This window comes from Carassius gibelio, chromosome B15, assembly GCF_023724105.1.
Source record: "Carassius gibelio isolate Cgi1373 ecotype wild population from Czech Republic chromosome B15, carGib1.2-hapl.c, whole genome shotgun sequence".
Taxonomy (NCBI): domain Eukaryota; kingdom Metazoa; phylum Chordata; class Actinopteri; order Cypriniformes; family Cyprinidae; genus Carassius; species Carassius gibelio.
The window spans coordinates 9,781,518-9,798,514 of NC_068410.1; the positions used below are offsets into that span (position 1 = coordinate 9,781,518).

Genomic DNA, 16,997 nt, shown 5'->3' on the forward strand with positions numbered 1-16,997 from the left:
TGAGCGTAGGTGAATACCTGTTGGATGGGACTCTGGGCCTGGAAGAGGATGCGTCGGCCAAGCAACTCGGCAAAGATGCAACCCACAGACCAGATGTCGATGGCGTTGGAATAGTGCCTGCTCCCCATAAGGATCTCTGGCGCTCTGTAGTACTGCGTCACCACCTCCTGGGTCATGTGACGTGACTCGTCCAGCTCCTCCACTCTTGCCAGACCAAAGTCACAAATCTGTGCAGAATTTAGGATTAATATTTACACACTTAATAGGTTGACAAGTGAAGTCTGACGTTGTGCGTTTCTTGATGTATAGAGAAGATGTTTTTCCAAGAAATCAAGCAATAAAACCAAAATTAGACGGAGAGGCTCATTCACATTTGAACCAAACAGATAAACAATAAGTGTGTTATAAACACAAGACCCAATTTCTAATCATCTTGAGTCGCTTGAGTGCTCCTTGGGAAATAAATAAATGGGAAAAATATCTCTGCCTCTTCTTTCCACCCACTTTCAGAAAGAAGGCACAAAAGGGCCTATCATCCATTGCTAACAATTTACACAAGTAGCTCCACCCAGTTTTTCCCAGAGGCCTAATTTTATGCATTCCCACGAGACAACTCAAATCCTGCAAGCAACGCTTAAACATGCAATTTATTGAAACTATTTCTTGTGTCCTATTGTTCCATTCAAGTAAAAACATCACCATTTAAGGAAAGCGTCACAAGCTGGGCAATCAAGGTGTTGCCATGTGGTTGCTTGGGTTTTGTAATTGGTTGCTAGGGTGTTGTAAATGTTTGCTAGGTGGCTACATATTGGCCCATGAAATTGCCCAAAGAGCCCAAGTTTTTTTCTACAGCCAGTTATGGTACATACTGAAATGTAATACTTATTCATGAGTCTCATAGAGCCCAGACCAATAATAGAAAACACGTTATGGATATAAAATTAATCAAATTTGAACCTAGATCAGACTCAAAAATGTTTGATTGCAGGACATGGCCACAAGATAAGGTCTGGCACGTAATAGCTAAATGAGGGAAACATTCTTCTTTTTCGGAATTGGGGATTAAGGAATAAATGAAGCAGCGCATGCTAAATGATTCCCTCTCTGTGGTCCAATAGCACAATCTATTCCCGCTCTCCCCTCAAGCAAATTTCTCATGCTGCTGGGTAAAGTCAGCACGCACATACACAGAGAATTTCTCTTTTTCTTTATCTCTCTCTTTCTTTATCTCCCATATCAACCTTGCCTTCTCTTTTGCAGCTGGACTCTCTCTATGGGATCCAAAATGAAGATTTATGTCAAGAACTGAGCAGATGAATCAATCGCAAAGGGGCCCTGACCCCCTGGAGCCAAAGATTGTGCATTAGTGTGTGTACGCTGGTGCTGTAGACCTGGCCTGGCCAGACAGATATGAAGCGTCCTCGCTCTTTGGAAAATAGGAGTTATAAAGACACAATTCAAGGCCCATAGGCTAGATTACATAATGCACAGAGACAAAAGAAGCCAGTACAATAGAGCTTAAACAGGAAAAATGTCACAAATAATTTCATATATACACTTCTTATACTAATCATTTACGGTTACATCCAAATTACACATTTTAAAATTATATCATAATAAAATAACTGTGTTTGAGACACAAAAATGTACACTTTTGATAGCCGATTATCTGGGCCAATTATTCAGTCACATGACTGTTTAGTAGGGCTGTAATGTTGGTTCTGTGATTAGTAGTAAATTTCCATCACATGCTTTCAGATGGAGCAGCATTTATTACACAGAGCTGTAGTTCATTGACAAGCTAAGCAATACTGCGTTAATTATCGGTGATGTATCGCCTGCGATTATGAATGTGATATTGCGTAGCTTGTCAGTGACCCACGACCTTTATGGTTTTCGTATTTTTCATCCGTTCCAATCAAAATGCTTGCTACTGATGCAAAAACACACAAAATCGAACGTAGTCCGAATTTATTTATGACGGACGAAAGTTTCGGAGACTGTGTAAACATGATTGACAACATGAGGTTCTATTTACTTTTTTTACAAACAAAAAATTGTTTCGTTATCTCAAGATATTAATGCTAAAAAAACAAAAACAAATGCTAAAATAGTTTTAAAACAGTTTCAAATGGTTTATATGTTAATATACAATTTAAAATGTAAATTATTTCTGTAATGGCAAAGCTAAATTATAATGCTTTGTGAAAACCATTTAAACAGAAAAATGGTTGATAATAAGAAGTTTGCTAGATTTTTAACTACTTAAAAAAATGATATCATGTAAACAACTGTCTTAAGAGTTCAACAGGGTCCATTTCTGAAATAATAAATTACATATCACTGAAGCAAAAGTACCAGAAAATACAAAATTCCAAATTAGGAAATATCGCCTAATATTTCACTTACCTTAAGCACACAATTGCTGTTGACCAACAGGTTACCGGGTTTAATGTCTCTGTGCAAAATGCCAGCTGAGTGTAGATACTTCAATCCTGTGGACACAACATATACATCAGCCATTAAAGATATTCTGTGGACACAAACTATTGATATGAAGCAGACTACGCTGTTACACTGTACAGGTTTCTTGTTTGGTTTGGTCAGACTTCTGCCTCCATGGTGCCAATTTTACTCTAAGATGTAATAAAGCTTTTTTTCACTTTAAAACACTGTTATGTGTTTCATGTGATTCATTAGGAATTAGGTTAACTGGACTCTTAAAGTTCTTTCAGTTGTCCTGCAGTAAACACAATATCAAAGAGGTGACTATTTCTTGCTCTTCCTTTTCAAGTTTCAAGTTTATTTATTTGTATAGCGCTTTTTTTTTTTTTTTACAAAACAAATTTTTTGTATTCTTTCTTTCTTTTCTTCCTTTTGTATTCTTACACAATGAGTGGTCCGTCTCTTCCTCCTCCTTTTCTTTGGCGAGTATACGATAGTAAGGAACATCAAGTGGAGAGGTGTGTGTGTGTGTGTGTGTGTGTGTGTGAGATTGTGTGTTTCTCTATCCATGAGATTTGGTGAAGAAAGACTCAGCGTGTAGAATGAGGGTGAAGCTTTTGAAATAAAATTTTGAAATTAAGGGCTTAGTGTGTGTGTATGTGTGTGTGTATGTCTCACCTCGGAGGATCTGGTAGAGAAAGACTTTGACGTGGTCAGAGCTCAGGGGCTGTGGAGACACGATGATCTTATGGAGGTCACTCTGCATCAACTCCGTCACCACATAACTGAGGAAAGGGTTAGGTCAAGGGAAACAAGCATGCCAAAAATAACAGCAGGGAGTTCACACATACAGCAGCGCTCCAAATGATGGGCAGCATTAGCACTCATCTAAAAACAGAGCCAGTGGAGAGTGAGCTGACGGGGAAGTGGAGAGGGTGAATGTGAAGAGGACTAGTATTTGTCTAAAGCGCCACTCCTAGACTGGAGCATGAAGTCAACAGTATTATTCACAGTTTTTATTGTGTGTTTTTATTGTTGTTGAAATAATGATTTTGTTAAAGACTACATTACTTTAAATATATATTTTTTTTACATGAATTGTCATGAACTGTTACTATATACCTGCAAACCAAAAAAGTGGCCTTGCATTCTGCTTTCGACAGACAGCTAAACACTAGGCAGAGCAAATTCGTGAGGCTTCACAAGAAAGATCAGGGTGTGATGATGTGGGCATTAAGCGGTGATTAATGAAGACGACGTTGAAAGCATTCATAAGAAGTGTTACAACAGTCACCGAGTGAGTTGAATCCAAAAGGGAACGTAAACTAACCAGCACAACTACTATTACTATAATTCACTTCATTACATGGAGACCGCCAGGGCTCAATGAAAGGCTCCGTTTCCATGTCTAAGGGCATAAAAGCACATATTTGCCCTCTTTTACAATTCCCAGAATATAAAACACAATGGTGAGCAACTCTTTGCCCTACAGTCCAGCTAATAAACACAAACAGGAGAACTGTCACTTCCGAGTATCTAGGTCTGACCTTTATGTCTAGATGATTATGATGTTGAATAATCTTCACCTGGAGACACACATTATGACTCATTCATGTGCTAAAGAACGAACGAGGAGCAATTATCTGCCTCAGCGCTACTAGTCTCTCAAAACAAACACCAACTTCAGCAATCAACACATATGAGCGCAGACTCAACACGTCGCCTGTCAGTAAATACAGGCGATGGAGAAAGCGTAGGAGGACTTCCTGGCAAAGACAAACCGCCTGTGATCTTCCTTTTATAAACACACAAAGATGAGCTGCCCTCTGCCACTCAGTCCAGTCTAGCATTCACAATCGCTGGCAGGAAGTCACGCACACGTCAAGGTTTGACAGATGCAGATCTGTGGTTCAAAAAAGCTCATCCAGTCATCGACACAGTCAGCAGAGGCAACCCTCTCGTGTGTGTGCGTGTGTGTGATAACTACAGCTGAGCATGCAGGACTACTTGACTGACTGTCTGCTGGGACACGCTCCTCTTCAACACACCCCACGGTTTTCCGTGCTACAAGAGTGTCACAAGTATTTTCATGCCATCTTTCACAGTGTCACTGCAAATTGACACGGCTTCTCTTCGCAGCCTTGGAAGCATCTCTCTTCCACTTTTTGTGCGTCTTAGGCAGGTTTTTTGAGAGCTTTCTTTACATAATTAGTGCTTCTGAACTTGTAGACCAAAGTAAACCTGCAAGAAATTAATCTTGCAATTATTCAAATCTTAGAAATATGAATGGGAAAAACAGAAATTAAAATACATTTTTATGACTGTAAAACAAGTTAAAATGGAATAAAAATGGCCCAAAAATTTAGTTTTAATTTTAAATAATAAATATTACTAGACTTCTTTAGAAAAGTTACATTAAGCACATAAATTTTTACAGCCCCTAAAATACTTAGAATTCTAAAACGAAATAAACTGAAACTAGATACCATATGATGGCTCAGTAGTGCACAACACAATGAAATCTCCACAACGGAATCAACGCATTGGAAATTTAATTGTGTTTTGCTAATTTCATTGTGGTGCAGTTTATTTCTATTGTGTTGTTTCTATTGTGTTGTTCCTATTGTGTTCTGCTAATTTTGTTGTGTTGTGGCTTAATTTCACTGTTGCGGCTTGTTTCCGTTGTTTGTTTCCATTGTCGTCTGCTAATTTTGTTATGTTGTCGCTTGTTTCCGTTGTGTTGTGCTAATTTTGTTATGTTGTGGCTTGTTTCCATTGTGTAGGGCTTATATTCTTTTGTTGTGGCTTGTTTCCGTTGTGTTCTGCTAATTTCATTGTATTGTGCTAATTTCATTGTGCTGCGGCTTGTTTCCATTGTGTTCTGCTAATTTCGTTGTGTTGCAGCTTGTTTCCATTGTGCTGCAGGTTGATTTCTTTGTGTTGTGCTAATTACTTTTTGTCGTGCACAACTAATCAAAACATTTTAAAAAATTTAAGTAAAACCAACAATTTTAGGAGTTAAAAAACATAAATTAAGTTAAATTGAAAACATCCATTAAAAATAATAAAAAACTAAAAACTTTGTTTAAAGGTGGTTTCTGTGAACAAAATCCAGTCATTTCAATAGTTAGCTAACCACGCGATCATGAATTCTGTGTAAGGGTGAAAACTCCCCACGCTGATTTAGCAAGTTGATTGCTCAAATTTGCCAAGTTGACCAACACCAAGCTGCTTGATTTGAAAGGGTTATACTAAATTAAGTATTAGTATTTACTCTGAATTTAGTTTTTGCTTTCACCCCTAAATGAGGTGATCACCCAGAACACTCTAGAAACCACAGAGCACCAGCCTAGAAACCACCTAAAACCCTAGCAGAATGCTATAACCACGAAAACCTTAGCAAACATACACCACGTTCCTGAACTCAAAATGCTCTTGCATTATGGCTGCAAAAAATCCAGATATGTGGCTACAATTCGATAGCATATGGACTATAAACAACCAATTCTCTCCCCTTTTTCTCTCTGAGATTTTCACATTCACCATGATAGAAAAGCAGTATTTGTTTCACAGCTCTTTGTGGGGTAATAAAACATTTCAACACCACAAAAGGGCAACAGAGCTTTGCTGTTAATTTGCCACATAAACTGGTATTCTTTGAGTATTTAGTAACATGCTATACCTAGAACATAAACCTTGCCAAAAATGTGTAACACATCAACCAAAGTTAACAAGTCAGTACCATCATGCTAAAAGCATGTAAATATTTTACTGCAGGCTGACAGAGTAAAATAGTATTCAATGTTGAAGTGACAATTTACCTCAGACTCAACCTCATGTCAATTCAAACCTGTATGGCTTGCTTTCTTCAGTGCTGGTTTCACAAAAAAGCTGATTTTTTTAAATAATATACTGCCCGCGCTTTTCAATATAATGAAAAAGTTTATGAGTACTGGGGCTTTTTATGCTTTTAAAAGGACAAACAAAGCACAATAAAAATATCATTAAAGGGGTAATATAAAACCTGACTAGAGCAAAACCCCAAACTTTGAAGTCATACAGAGCAACAAAAAGGTGAGGAAATAAATACCAGATTTTGGTTGAACAACTTTTTTTTTTTATCACACCTGTGAGACTTTTTAACCAGGCTGGGGGTCTCTAAAGCATACTTGTGGAGAGCTCCAGGCAGACCTCCACATGATATTTCGATAATCGCCAGAGAACAGAGGGCTTTTGTCACGTGCCTAATTAGCCTCATGCAAATGATGGCCATGCTTGATTGCTTCACTGAAATGCAAATTACACATCTTCCGAGCTGGGTTCTCCACAGTGTTAGTGCTGACGCAAAAAATACACTCATACTGAAGAGATGAATGGGGACCATGGGGAGTGAAGTGTGTGGCGCTCCGCCGGTTCTCTGTGGCCCGTGACTTTCTTTAGCTCTCCTGTGACTCACTCTCTCTCTCTCTCCCCCACGAAATTAATGTGGAACCAGTGCTGCCGGATCACTATGCCAACTAGCACAGCTTGACTGTGGGTAGAGGTGGAGAGGCACCTGTGGTCTGGAGCCCCCTCCCGAATGACTAACTGACAGTTGAGAGTTACAGAAGGAAGAGGAGTGATACTACTAAACGGTTCCCATGGTGATGAGCAGCAGAAAACATGAATACACCTGCACATATAGAGAAATGTACACACTTTGTCTAACACCCCTAAATCACACAGAATAAATGCACAAATACATACACTACCCAATTATATTTGGTAAATCATCTTAATGTATGCCTGCCAACTATAGCTGGTTGTTACAATGATAATAAAAAAAAGCATTGGAAGTATGTTTTAGAAGATAATACTATTGTAGTCTTCTACTTTAAAATGTAGCATTTAATTAAATGTTACTTGTCATTTCTTTGCAATTTTTTGTGAAATTTGCTCAGTAGTTAGTAGTGAAGAATGTGCTCTAAAAGCGTAAAAGGTATATATACATACATATTAGTGCTGTCAAGAGATTAATCACATCCAAAATAAAAGTTTTTGTTTACATTGTGTATATTTATTTTGTATATATAAATACACACCCATGTATGTATATACTTATATATACATACATGTGTGTGTGTACAGTGTATATAACACATCTTTCAATCTATAGAAAACGCATGAATCTGAGTCTATATATATATATATATATATATATATATATATATATATATATATATATATATATATATATATATATATATATATATATATATATATATATATATATAGCCTTCCTCAAATATTTGTAAGTGATGACAAATGACTGAAACTGTTATTGCATTAAAATCAGAAGAATATTTCATATCAAAAACAAAAACGGCCTGTATTCAACCTTTACATATCAACACTTCTTCAGTATTCAGCACCCGTCTGATAAACGTGAACTATGGCGGGTATCATTCAAAACCCATGATAAAGTTATTTACACTTGGAAGTCTTACAGGAAACAGACTGGAAAAAAATTACCTGGCACAATATGTATCTTTAAGATAATAAGAATCATTTCTAGCTATTCAAATGTCTCTCTAATTCCACAGTCCTGTCAATATTACTGCTTCAACACATGCTATTTAAATATCCACACACACATACACAAGCCCACCCACAAACATGCTGCACACACACACAAACACAGATCACACTTAGCTTACACGCTCATAGATTTGAGAATTGGTACAAACACACAATGCACACACAGAAAGGAGGGTTACACCATGTGTGAGACTGAACACAGCTTTCACAAAGTCCTCTCACATAAAAGCAAGGTGTAACCGTTGCCAGATGCAGACGGAGGGAGGCGTATTTCACAGCTTTGCTGGGTGCTAATTGACCTGCTCGGAAACCTGGAGGGGTGGAGGGTGTTGGGGGGGGGGGATCTGCTAATTCTGCTGCTACAGTATTTTCGGTAATTAAACCCAGCGCACCTTGCTTCTGGCAGCCCATTGGCCATTGTAGCCTTTTATCTTCCACATCCTGAACTTCCTGCCTCAGCAACAACAACAGAGAAACGGGACTGGTTCAGCAGGTGAAATCACATTTTATACTTCTAAAGAGTAATTTCTGAACATCATGCGCATCGCACAACACAACAAATAGGAGTATAAAGACTTCAAAGAATGGAAGGAAGAGCTGAACACAAAAACAGACATCCCAAATGCACTTTAAAGGTGTATTGCAAGCAGCCATGCCAGTTCAGTCACTGGCATTAACAATAAATCATGGATGTCTTTGTCCTTTAATCACACATGACTCATTCTGTAATCATGAGACTTCTCACACCTTCAGCATGTGCGCCCAGAAAACACCCGCCGCATGATGCCCAGGCATACACTCTTATATTTTACCACTCAAATGCTCACTGGCTCATCTACATTTGCTTCAGATGCTCAACATTTTTTTAAAATTAAATTAATGCTGTCAAACGATTAATTGCGATTAATCCATCCAAAATAAAAGTTTCTGTTTACATAATATATGTGAGTGTACTGTGTATATTTGTTATGTTTCTATAAATACACACACGCATGCATATATTTAAGAAAAATATATTAAATATATTTATATAAAACAAAAGTTATATTAATATAAATACATACATTTCCTACCGTAAATATTTCCTACTGCAAAACTTAATTTTTGATTAGTAATATGCATTGCTAAAAATTTATTTGGACAACTTCAAAGGCGATTTTCTCAGTATTTAGATTTTTTTGCACCCTCAGATTCCAGATTTTTAAATAGTTGTAGCTCGATCAAATATTGCCGATCCTAATAAACCATACATCAATGGAAAACTATTTATTCAGCTTTCAGATGATGCATAAAAAAAAAAAAAAAAATTACACTTAAGACCAGGGTCACATATTATGTAAACAAAAACTTTTATTTTGGGTGCGATTAATCGTTTGACAGCACTAAATAAATTAAACTAAAACAAAACAGATAAAATAATAACATTAAATAAATAACACTAGCATAAAATAAAATAACATAAATAATGATAATAATACAAATTAAATAAAATTACAAAAAACAAGATACAATAAAATAAATGCAAAAATAAATGACAAATAAAATACAATAAAGTAAAAAGAAAAGCTAAAAATAAAACAATATAATAAAATATTAAACATTAAATCAAATAAATTAGAATAAAATAAAATGAAAAACACATAATAAAAGCTAATTTTGCGTGAACTGCTCCGTTATTAACATATACCTATCTCACCTAGACCAGAACTACAAAACTCAGAACACCTTACCTAACCGCTGTTACATAACTGAAGACAACATGGTGACAAACAATCTGAAACAGGCTTGAGAAGAGTTGACACTGGTTAAAAAGCCCTCTTTCAGACACACCACAGAGAAATCCACATCCTCTTAAACTAGCAACCTCGTGACAACTGTGTTAAAGACAAGGAAGATGAAACAAGAAGGTCGCAGATGCATTAAAAAGCCTGACTTGTGTTCAGGACACAACTCGGCAGGTTGCTTCACTTGACATTCTGTGTTTATTCAATAATAGATGCATGATAGGTCAGCGAAGCTTGGCAGGTACTGACAGAAGCCTAGAGTAACTGTTCTTGCTATAAATAGTCTGCTAAGACTTCATCTGGGGGCACGGCCCTCAGTGTGAAAGAGGTTGTGGTGAACACTGCTTGAAGTTCAGATATTTTACTGATCGTAGCATCAAATGAACTGCTCAGCCAACACGGAGTCCACCACTAAAATAGAGACAGCTGATCTGCAGCAATATATTTTATCTGTAAGAAAAACATGTTTTTCATTTAATGTCATTCTTTTTTTTTTTATAAAAAAAATTATATAATTCAATAAAACAATTTAATAGAATAACAGAATTGATAGAATTATTGCAACTTTAAATTAATTAAAAATTCAGTCTGATTTTATGATTTAGAATGCATTAGTTTCTTTAAAGCCACAAAAATAGATACACTTTCTGTTTGTCAACATATTTTATGCGTGATAAATAAACATTTTTGTATTTTTGATTTAAATGGCAAGCATTCCTTAGCAACTATAATATAATATAATATAATATAATATAATATAATATAATATAATATAATATAATATAATATAATATAATATAATATAATATCAATATTTTTAAATTTTTATATGACTCTATACAGGTCTTTAAAAAAATAGCAATGCCACTGGTTCCATCACAGAATGATTAATTTAATTTGGGCACCTGTACTCAAGTATTCAGAAAATGAAAACGCAATAATAGCTTCTAAAAATTATTCTCATGATTGGAGACCCTAAAAAAAAGTCACAATGCAACTGCCAAAGATGTTTGTCTTACACATATATACAATTAAAATAAGCACAGATGGAACTCTCTCCACTGGCCCCCGTCCCACCCAGAGTACTCTGCTGATTTATCTGTTAAGTTCTCGAGCCGACCAAAATGCGCATCCCTGATGCATTTGTGTGTTTAACCGTGTCCTGCAGGACTGTGTTCCAGAAAAGCGAGCGCAGGCTCCAATGGAGGAGAGCCAGCACATCCCATCCCTGGGGATTCTGTTATGACAAGTACATGAGAACACGTGTACCCACACATGTACTGTGGCAAACAACCACCTACTTATACAGCACACTGTATATACAGAGCAAATATAAGGAAGTATGCTCTTGCATACATAGCTGAAGCACATTTGAGAAGTTGGAAACCCAGTTCATGTAGCTAAACCACTGACAGAAACCAAGTTCAACTGTAAGAAGTGAACACAAGCATAACAAAAACATCCCTTAGAAAACACCATAAAACACAAATAAACAAGAGGGCTTCTGTTCCGAAATCTAGTGAGTTGCCTACATACGCATTTTTAAGGTCATATAACCTCCTAAGTGACCAATTTAGAATGCTCTACCAAGACAGCAACTCTACACAACACACAAACACAGTACTAGACTACTCCCAATTGATTTCAATACAGCGATCACAGATATTGAGTGAAATATTATTTATACTGAGGTATTTTTGGTATTGAATGTTATGTTTATTTATCATAGGCATTTCTTTCATCTAGTCTAAAATCTATTTTTCTTTCTTCCTGAGTACTATGGATTTCTTTCTTGGCAAAGGATACACACAATACTGCCTTAAGGCTGGAATACACTACACAACTTTCAAAGACTGAACAGGTTTTAAAATACAAGGTATTCTACACTTGTCGAGGTTGTAGAAAGTTACAGACGACAACACCAAAACAGCTAAGGATCACATACTACTAACTTCAAGCTCTTCCAAAACACAGTTTGGCATGTTCTGAAACTTGAGTCATGTTTTGGGCAACAAAAATAGATATATTTTGTATTAGCAATATTTTATGTGAGAAAAACATGTTTATATTTTTCACTTAAATGTTAAGCTTTATTAGGCCTTTATAAAAAGTGCCAACACTACCACTGGTTCCAAAACAAAAAAATACATGCATTTTACATCTGGCAACATATTTTATGCAGCATAAATGAAACGGTGGTCGAGCAGTCAGATGAAGAAATAACAGCCATTATAACAAGGAGCATTGAGCACAGTTCACACATCAGTCACTGAGAAAGACACCATTCAGCAAAAGGTATAATTAGCTGGAATACACAGCGGCAGTGTTGTATGAAATAACCTTTCCAAACAGGTCTGCTGAGAACCATTGAGATCCCTGGCCTCTGGAATATGGCTTTTTTATTAACTTTTTGTGTGAATGGTACGTGTACATGTCAAGGAACACACATTTTTGATTGTCTTACCAAGCGGTTTCAAAATATACAGCTCAAGGAGCCAACAGCCAAGAATGGATTGATGTTTTTGTTTCTTAATCCATTCAAATGAGAGCATAAAGGTTCTACTGTGCTGTGTACAAGCAGAAAGATATGAGTCTACGTTTAATCCGTTGAGTAAATAAATACTTTAAGCATAACAAAGACAGTGGCACTGTGGGGGAACGTTATCACACAGAATAGAAATGTTCCTTTGCACCTGTGTGTGTGTTTACAATCTCTTATTATGCTGCTTCTGTGGAAGTCTGACTCTTGAAAAACAGAATGGGAAACATTAGCATTATAGCCATCACCATACTGTGAAGAACCATGATCATTTTACAAATCTAAACATTTTCATAACCACATATCCCCCTCCCCCTCTTTTTTAAGGGACATATTGCAATTTTTTTAAATCATTATTTTCTGCAAAACAGCCAAAATCAAATCTTCTGCAATAATTTTAGGGGTCGAATTTATGGAATTCTGCAGAATGAATATAAAAGTAGTGTACAAATGGACAAAAAAAAAGGCAGGACATTTTTAGTATCTTTTCGTATTTCAAATTTTTAACATTTTTTATTTCAGTTAGTTGTCAAGGCAAGGCATTCCTAATTATGTGTCTGTGTGTGTGTTTTAAGTTGTTCTTCTAATTTTTATATTTTATCTTTGAGATTCTTATCTTTGAGTCCTTTTCTGAACCTTAAAATCCATAACTATTTGAATTTCTTTGTATAAATGACCCCTATTTTACATATAAAAGCAATTCTGAAGCTGTAGTTCTCATGTTATTTTTGCATACATGTTAAATTAATCCTATTTCCTTCAACGTGTCCCCCTTTAATTCTGGTGCCAAATTGGAGAAATGTAAGCATGCACTATGCCTGAATGTGCATTACATCTCTAAGCACTCTCATAGCCATAAAAATCAATAACTGTAGGGGGTTAAAATGTATGTTGCCTTGCACATTTACCCTTTCTTTACATGCACACAGCATTGTTTACTAAGGTTATACGGTTATACGTTTACTGCTCACGCTGCATGAGAAACGTCTAAAAATACAAAATCTCCCAGGCTAATCAACACAAAAGCTTTTTGTTCCTGATTTTGAAGAGCTAAAATTCTAGCTAATTTAAGAGGAAGACTGTCCAGTTCAAATCATAGAACGCCTCTTGGTATTTGATGGAGAAATTACTGCTAGAAAAGTGGCTTACAGAGTGCATATCGGGTGACCGGGCAAGAGCGGTAAATGAGGAAAGCGTGTAATTCCTCTGATTAAATTATAAACCAAATGAAGAAGCTGGGGATGCCTTTAGCATCCTGCAGACCACATCCAGGAAATATCAGGGGAAAGAAAAGGCCTTAAAAATGTTACATAAATACTTAAATACAGTGTTCCTGTAGCTCAACTGGTAGAGCACTGCGCTAGCAAGCAAGCAAGCGCAAGGTTGGGGGTTTGATTCCCCGGGAACACATGATATGTAAAAACTGATAGCCTGAATGCACTGTAAGTCGCTTTGGATAAAAGCGTCTGCTAAATGCATACATTTAATTTAATTTTAATTTTTAATTTTAAAAATAACATATCAGCTTTTTCTGAAATCCACCTGAAACGTCATTCCCGATATTCCACTATTAGAACAAAACCATTAGGCGTTGGAAAGAGAAATGAGGAGAAAAGAAGACCCCTTTTAACCTGTGATAATCAAAGAGCAAGACGGAACAGTTTTGTCGATATTGTAGATGGCATACTAGTTCCCATAAGTACAACTGGATCCTTCCTTGCCATCAAAAACATTCAAGCACAGCATGAGGCAAGTCATCACCTCTCTAAATATAATGTTCAGCTTGATCCCACTTTAGAAACCACAAAAGGCACATAAAAAGCATTTGTGCAGCAATATAAGACTTTAAAACAAGGCCTCAGATGCCCTTTTGACGCAGAAGCTCTGAAATCTACAAGCTATTGTTTCATACTGCTACTAACAATTCTTTAATTGTTTTCAAGCTCCAAGCTTTCAAGGTTTAAAAACCGCAAAGAAAATCTGGATTTAAAATGCCGTTTAAACCTGTAAATAAACAGAAAGCTTGAGGATTCTGAAAAATGTAGAAGAAATAAATGTGTGTGATTAACTGTATGATTAAGTGAAATGAATCCAAACTGGTTAGGTGTGATTATCAAATTGCAAAAGCTGAAATATAATTTAATTAAATAAATATATGCAATGTGTGTTTCACAGTGAATCGGGGTGGCACTGTCTTCTTTTATACATGAGCAGCTCATGATCTGGTGTTTTAGCATCTTAGTATATTTTCAGTATAATAATAATATTAATAACAACATTTTTGGACCAACAAAAAGTATGTCTAATCTGGACCTTTAAAAATGAATTCTATAAAAAATATTTTAGTTTAAAATCAAATGTGCAAATTTGTGAGGGTCAGATGTCAGACGTTAGATGTTCTTGAAGATGCTCTTTAGATTATTATCACATTGTGGATTCCAGACTCAGCCTATAATTCCCACATCAGCCTTAATGTTTATTTTTGATAAAATTTTTGAAAAATCTAAACTTTTGGGGATCAAAATCCCTTCATTTGACATCACCTGGTAGATTAGCTTTCTGTTTAGGATACATTTCCTCAAAGTAGTCGATGTGTGGAGGCTGCAGAATATCCAGAGCTGACAGCACCTGTAGAGAAACAAAGACAGAGCGCCAGAGGTCAGCTTTGACGCCAGAGAACGTGGGCACTGACACCAGCCTTCATATGACATTCGTTTCCCAGGCACCAGCAGCCCAGGGACAACAAGAGCTAGCCAGGCTCCCGCTAATGGCACCATGGGGACAGCACGTAGATAGCGAGAGTTAGGTAACACTAACTGATTAAAAACAAAACAGTAGGGGATGGTGGGAAGCTCACATTGTCGTGCTTGAAGAAACAAAGCATCTTCAGCTCGCGGAAAACCCTCTTGCAGGACACAAGGTTTTGGAAGACATTGGGCATCTTTTTGAGGGCCACGCGTTTGCCATCTCTGGGGTCTGTCACTGACCTGAGGAGAACAGATGAGAAATAAGCCATTAGGCAGGGCGATATACCAATAAATGTCCACATTCAAACCAAAAATTATCAATATATACATTAGCATTCAAAAGATTTATAGTTTTGAGAGAAAATGTATTGCGCTCAATAAGGCTGCATTTATTGAATTCAAAATAAATTAAATTTAAAATATGAAGTTTTCTTTGCAAAAACTTTATCATGTTTTTTTTGTTTTGTTTTATTGTGTTAGTTAGCAGGAAGTTTTAGTTATTTTTTAACCTAATTAAAATAACACCAAGTGCAGTTTGACTGAGATTATTTGGTATCATGTAAAACATGATTTTTTTCAAATCAAGAGCCGTGGGAACGAGTCGAGGCCGGTGGAGTAATTGGAAATGAGCGACATTCACCAGTCTCGAGACCCATGGAGGAGATCCGGAAGGATAAAAAGAGAAGTTACGAGAATGAAGGACGAGAGAGGACCAAGCCTGGTTTTTATTTTGTGTTTTGGTTTTGTCTGTGAGCGGCAGTCATCCGAGAGGGGCTGTTGCGCTGTTTTGAGTTTATTTTGTTATAAAAGTTTGATTTAAATGTTCGTTGGTTACCGCCTCCTAATTCTCGACTTACGAACTGTGTTACACTTTTTTTCTTTCTTTTTTTTCTGCACATTTTCTATTATCGTATATTTAAAAAAGTCATTTATTTTTGTGTTGGGTAAGATACATTTTTAGCAGCTATTATTCTAGTTTTGAGTTTGAAATGATCCTTCAGAAATCATTTGTTATTACTACCATTGTTGAAACAATTGTGCTGTGTAATATATTTGTGAAATATATTTGAAACTTTTTTGGGGGATTCTATGGTGAATAGAAAGTTCAAAAGTAACATTTAATTTGAAATAAAAAAGCTTTTTTCAAATTATAAATGTCTACACTGTCACATTTTGATTTCATGCATCCTTACACATTATTCTTTTTTTTTTTTTTTTTTTTTTAAGAAACTGTCTGACCCCAAACTTTTGAACAGTAGTGTATGTATATGATTGTGTTTTTCAATTTATCCACATTGATTTTTGATGACAAATGAACCATTTTGAATTAGTTCATTGAAGCAGTTTGAAGTGATTCATAATAATCCAAGTCTTGAATCTATCAATTCTAAAACTAGTACTTGTCACGATTGAAGAAGGGATCGCAAAATTAATCTCACGACATGGAAACTTGTTATTATAAATAAAAAAGTGCATTAAAATAACTGATAGTCATACTGTAGTGTAATAAAAAAAAATTGTCAGCAAAAACTTTTCAAACACATTGTGTATATTTGTAACATCTGCCAGAACTAATCTGCAATTTTATAATATATTTTGATTAATTTTGACACAAAAAGAAGAAGAGAAGAGCAAGCGAGAGATGACTTGTTGATAAAAAGGCAAGCGCTAAAGGGCCCTCAGTAATGGTCTTGAATGTTGCCGGTGCAATGAAAAGCTTGATGTGTCCTTAATGAGAGATGCCAATTGGTATAAGTGCCTCACCTTCTTCCCTGAACAGTAACACATTTTCCACAGCAATGTTAAACACATTACAAAAATGTAGCTATCATTTCCCGAGCATAACGTGTCATTTCAACTCGCCGCTGTGCAACACTATACCAGTTTGACTGTTCATTTTTATGT

General features: G+C 36.1%; 1 protein-coding gene across 1 annotated transcript in view; it reads right to left on the reverse strand.

Moving 5' to 3' along the window:
* nlk2 (nemo-like kinase, type 2) overlaps nucleotides 1-16,997 on the reverse strand; it is a 66,493-nt gene that overhangs the window by 22,857 nt on the left and 26,639 nt on the right. Inside the window, exons 2-6 of the mRNA XM_052575411.1 lie at nucleotides 15,203-15,332; nucleotides 14,918-14,973; nucleotides 3,124-3,230; nucleotides 2,410-2,495; nucleotides 18-227 (exon numbers count right to left, since the gene is read on the reverse strand). Coding sequence (XP_052431371.1) covers nucleotides 18-227; nucleotides 2,410-2,495; nucleotides 3,124-3,230; nucleotides 14,918-14,973; nucleotides 15,203-15,332 — 589 coding nt within the window. The remainder of the gene's footprint in view (nucleotides 1-17; nucleotides 228-2,409; nucleotides 2,496-3,123; nucleotides 3,231-14,917; nucleotides 14,974-15,202; nucleotides 15,333-16,997) is intronic.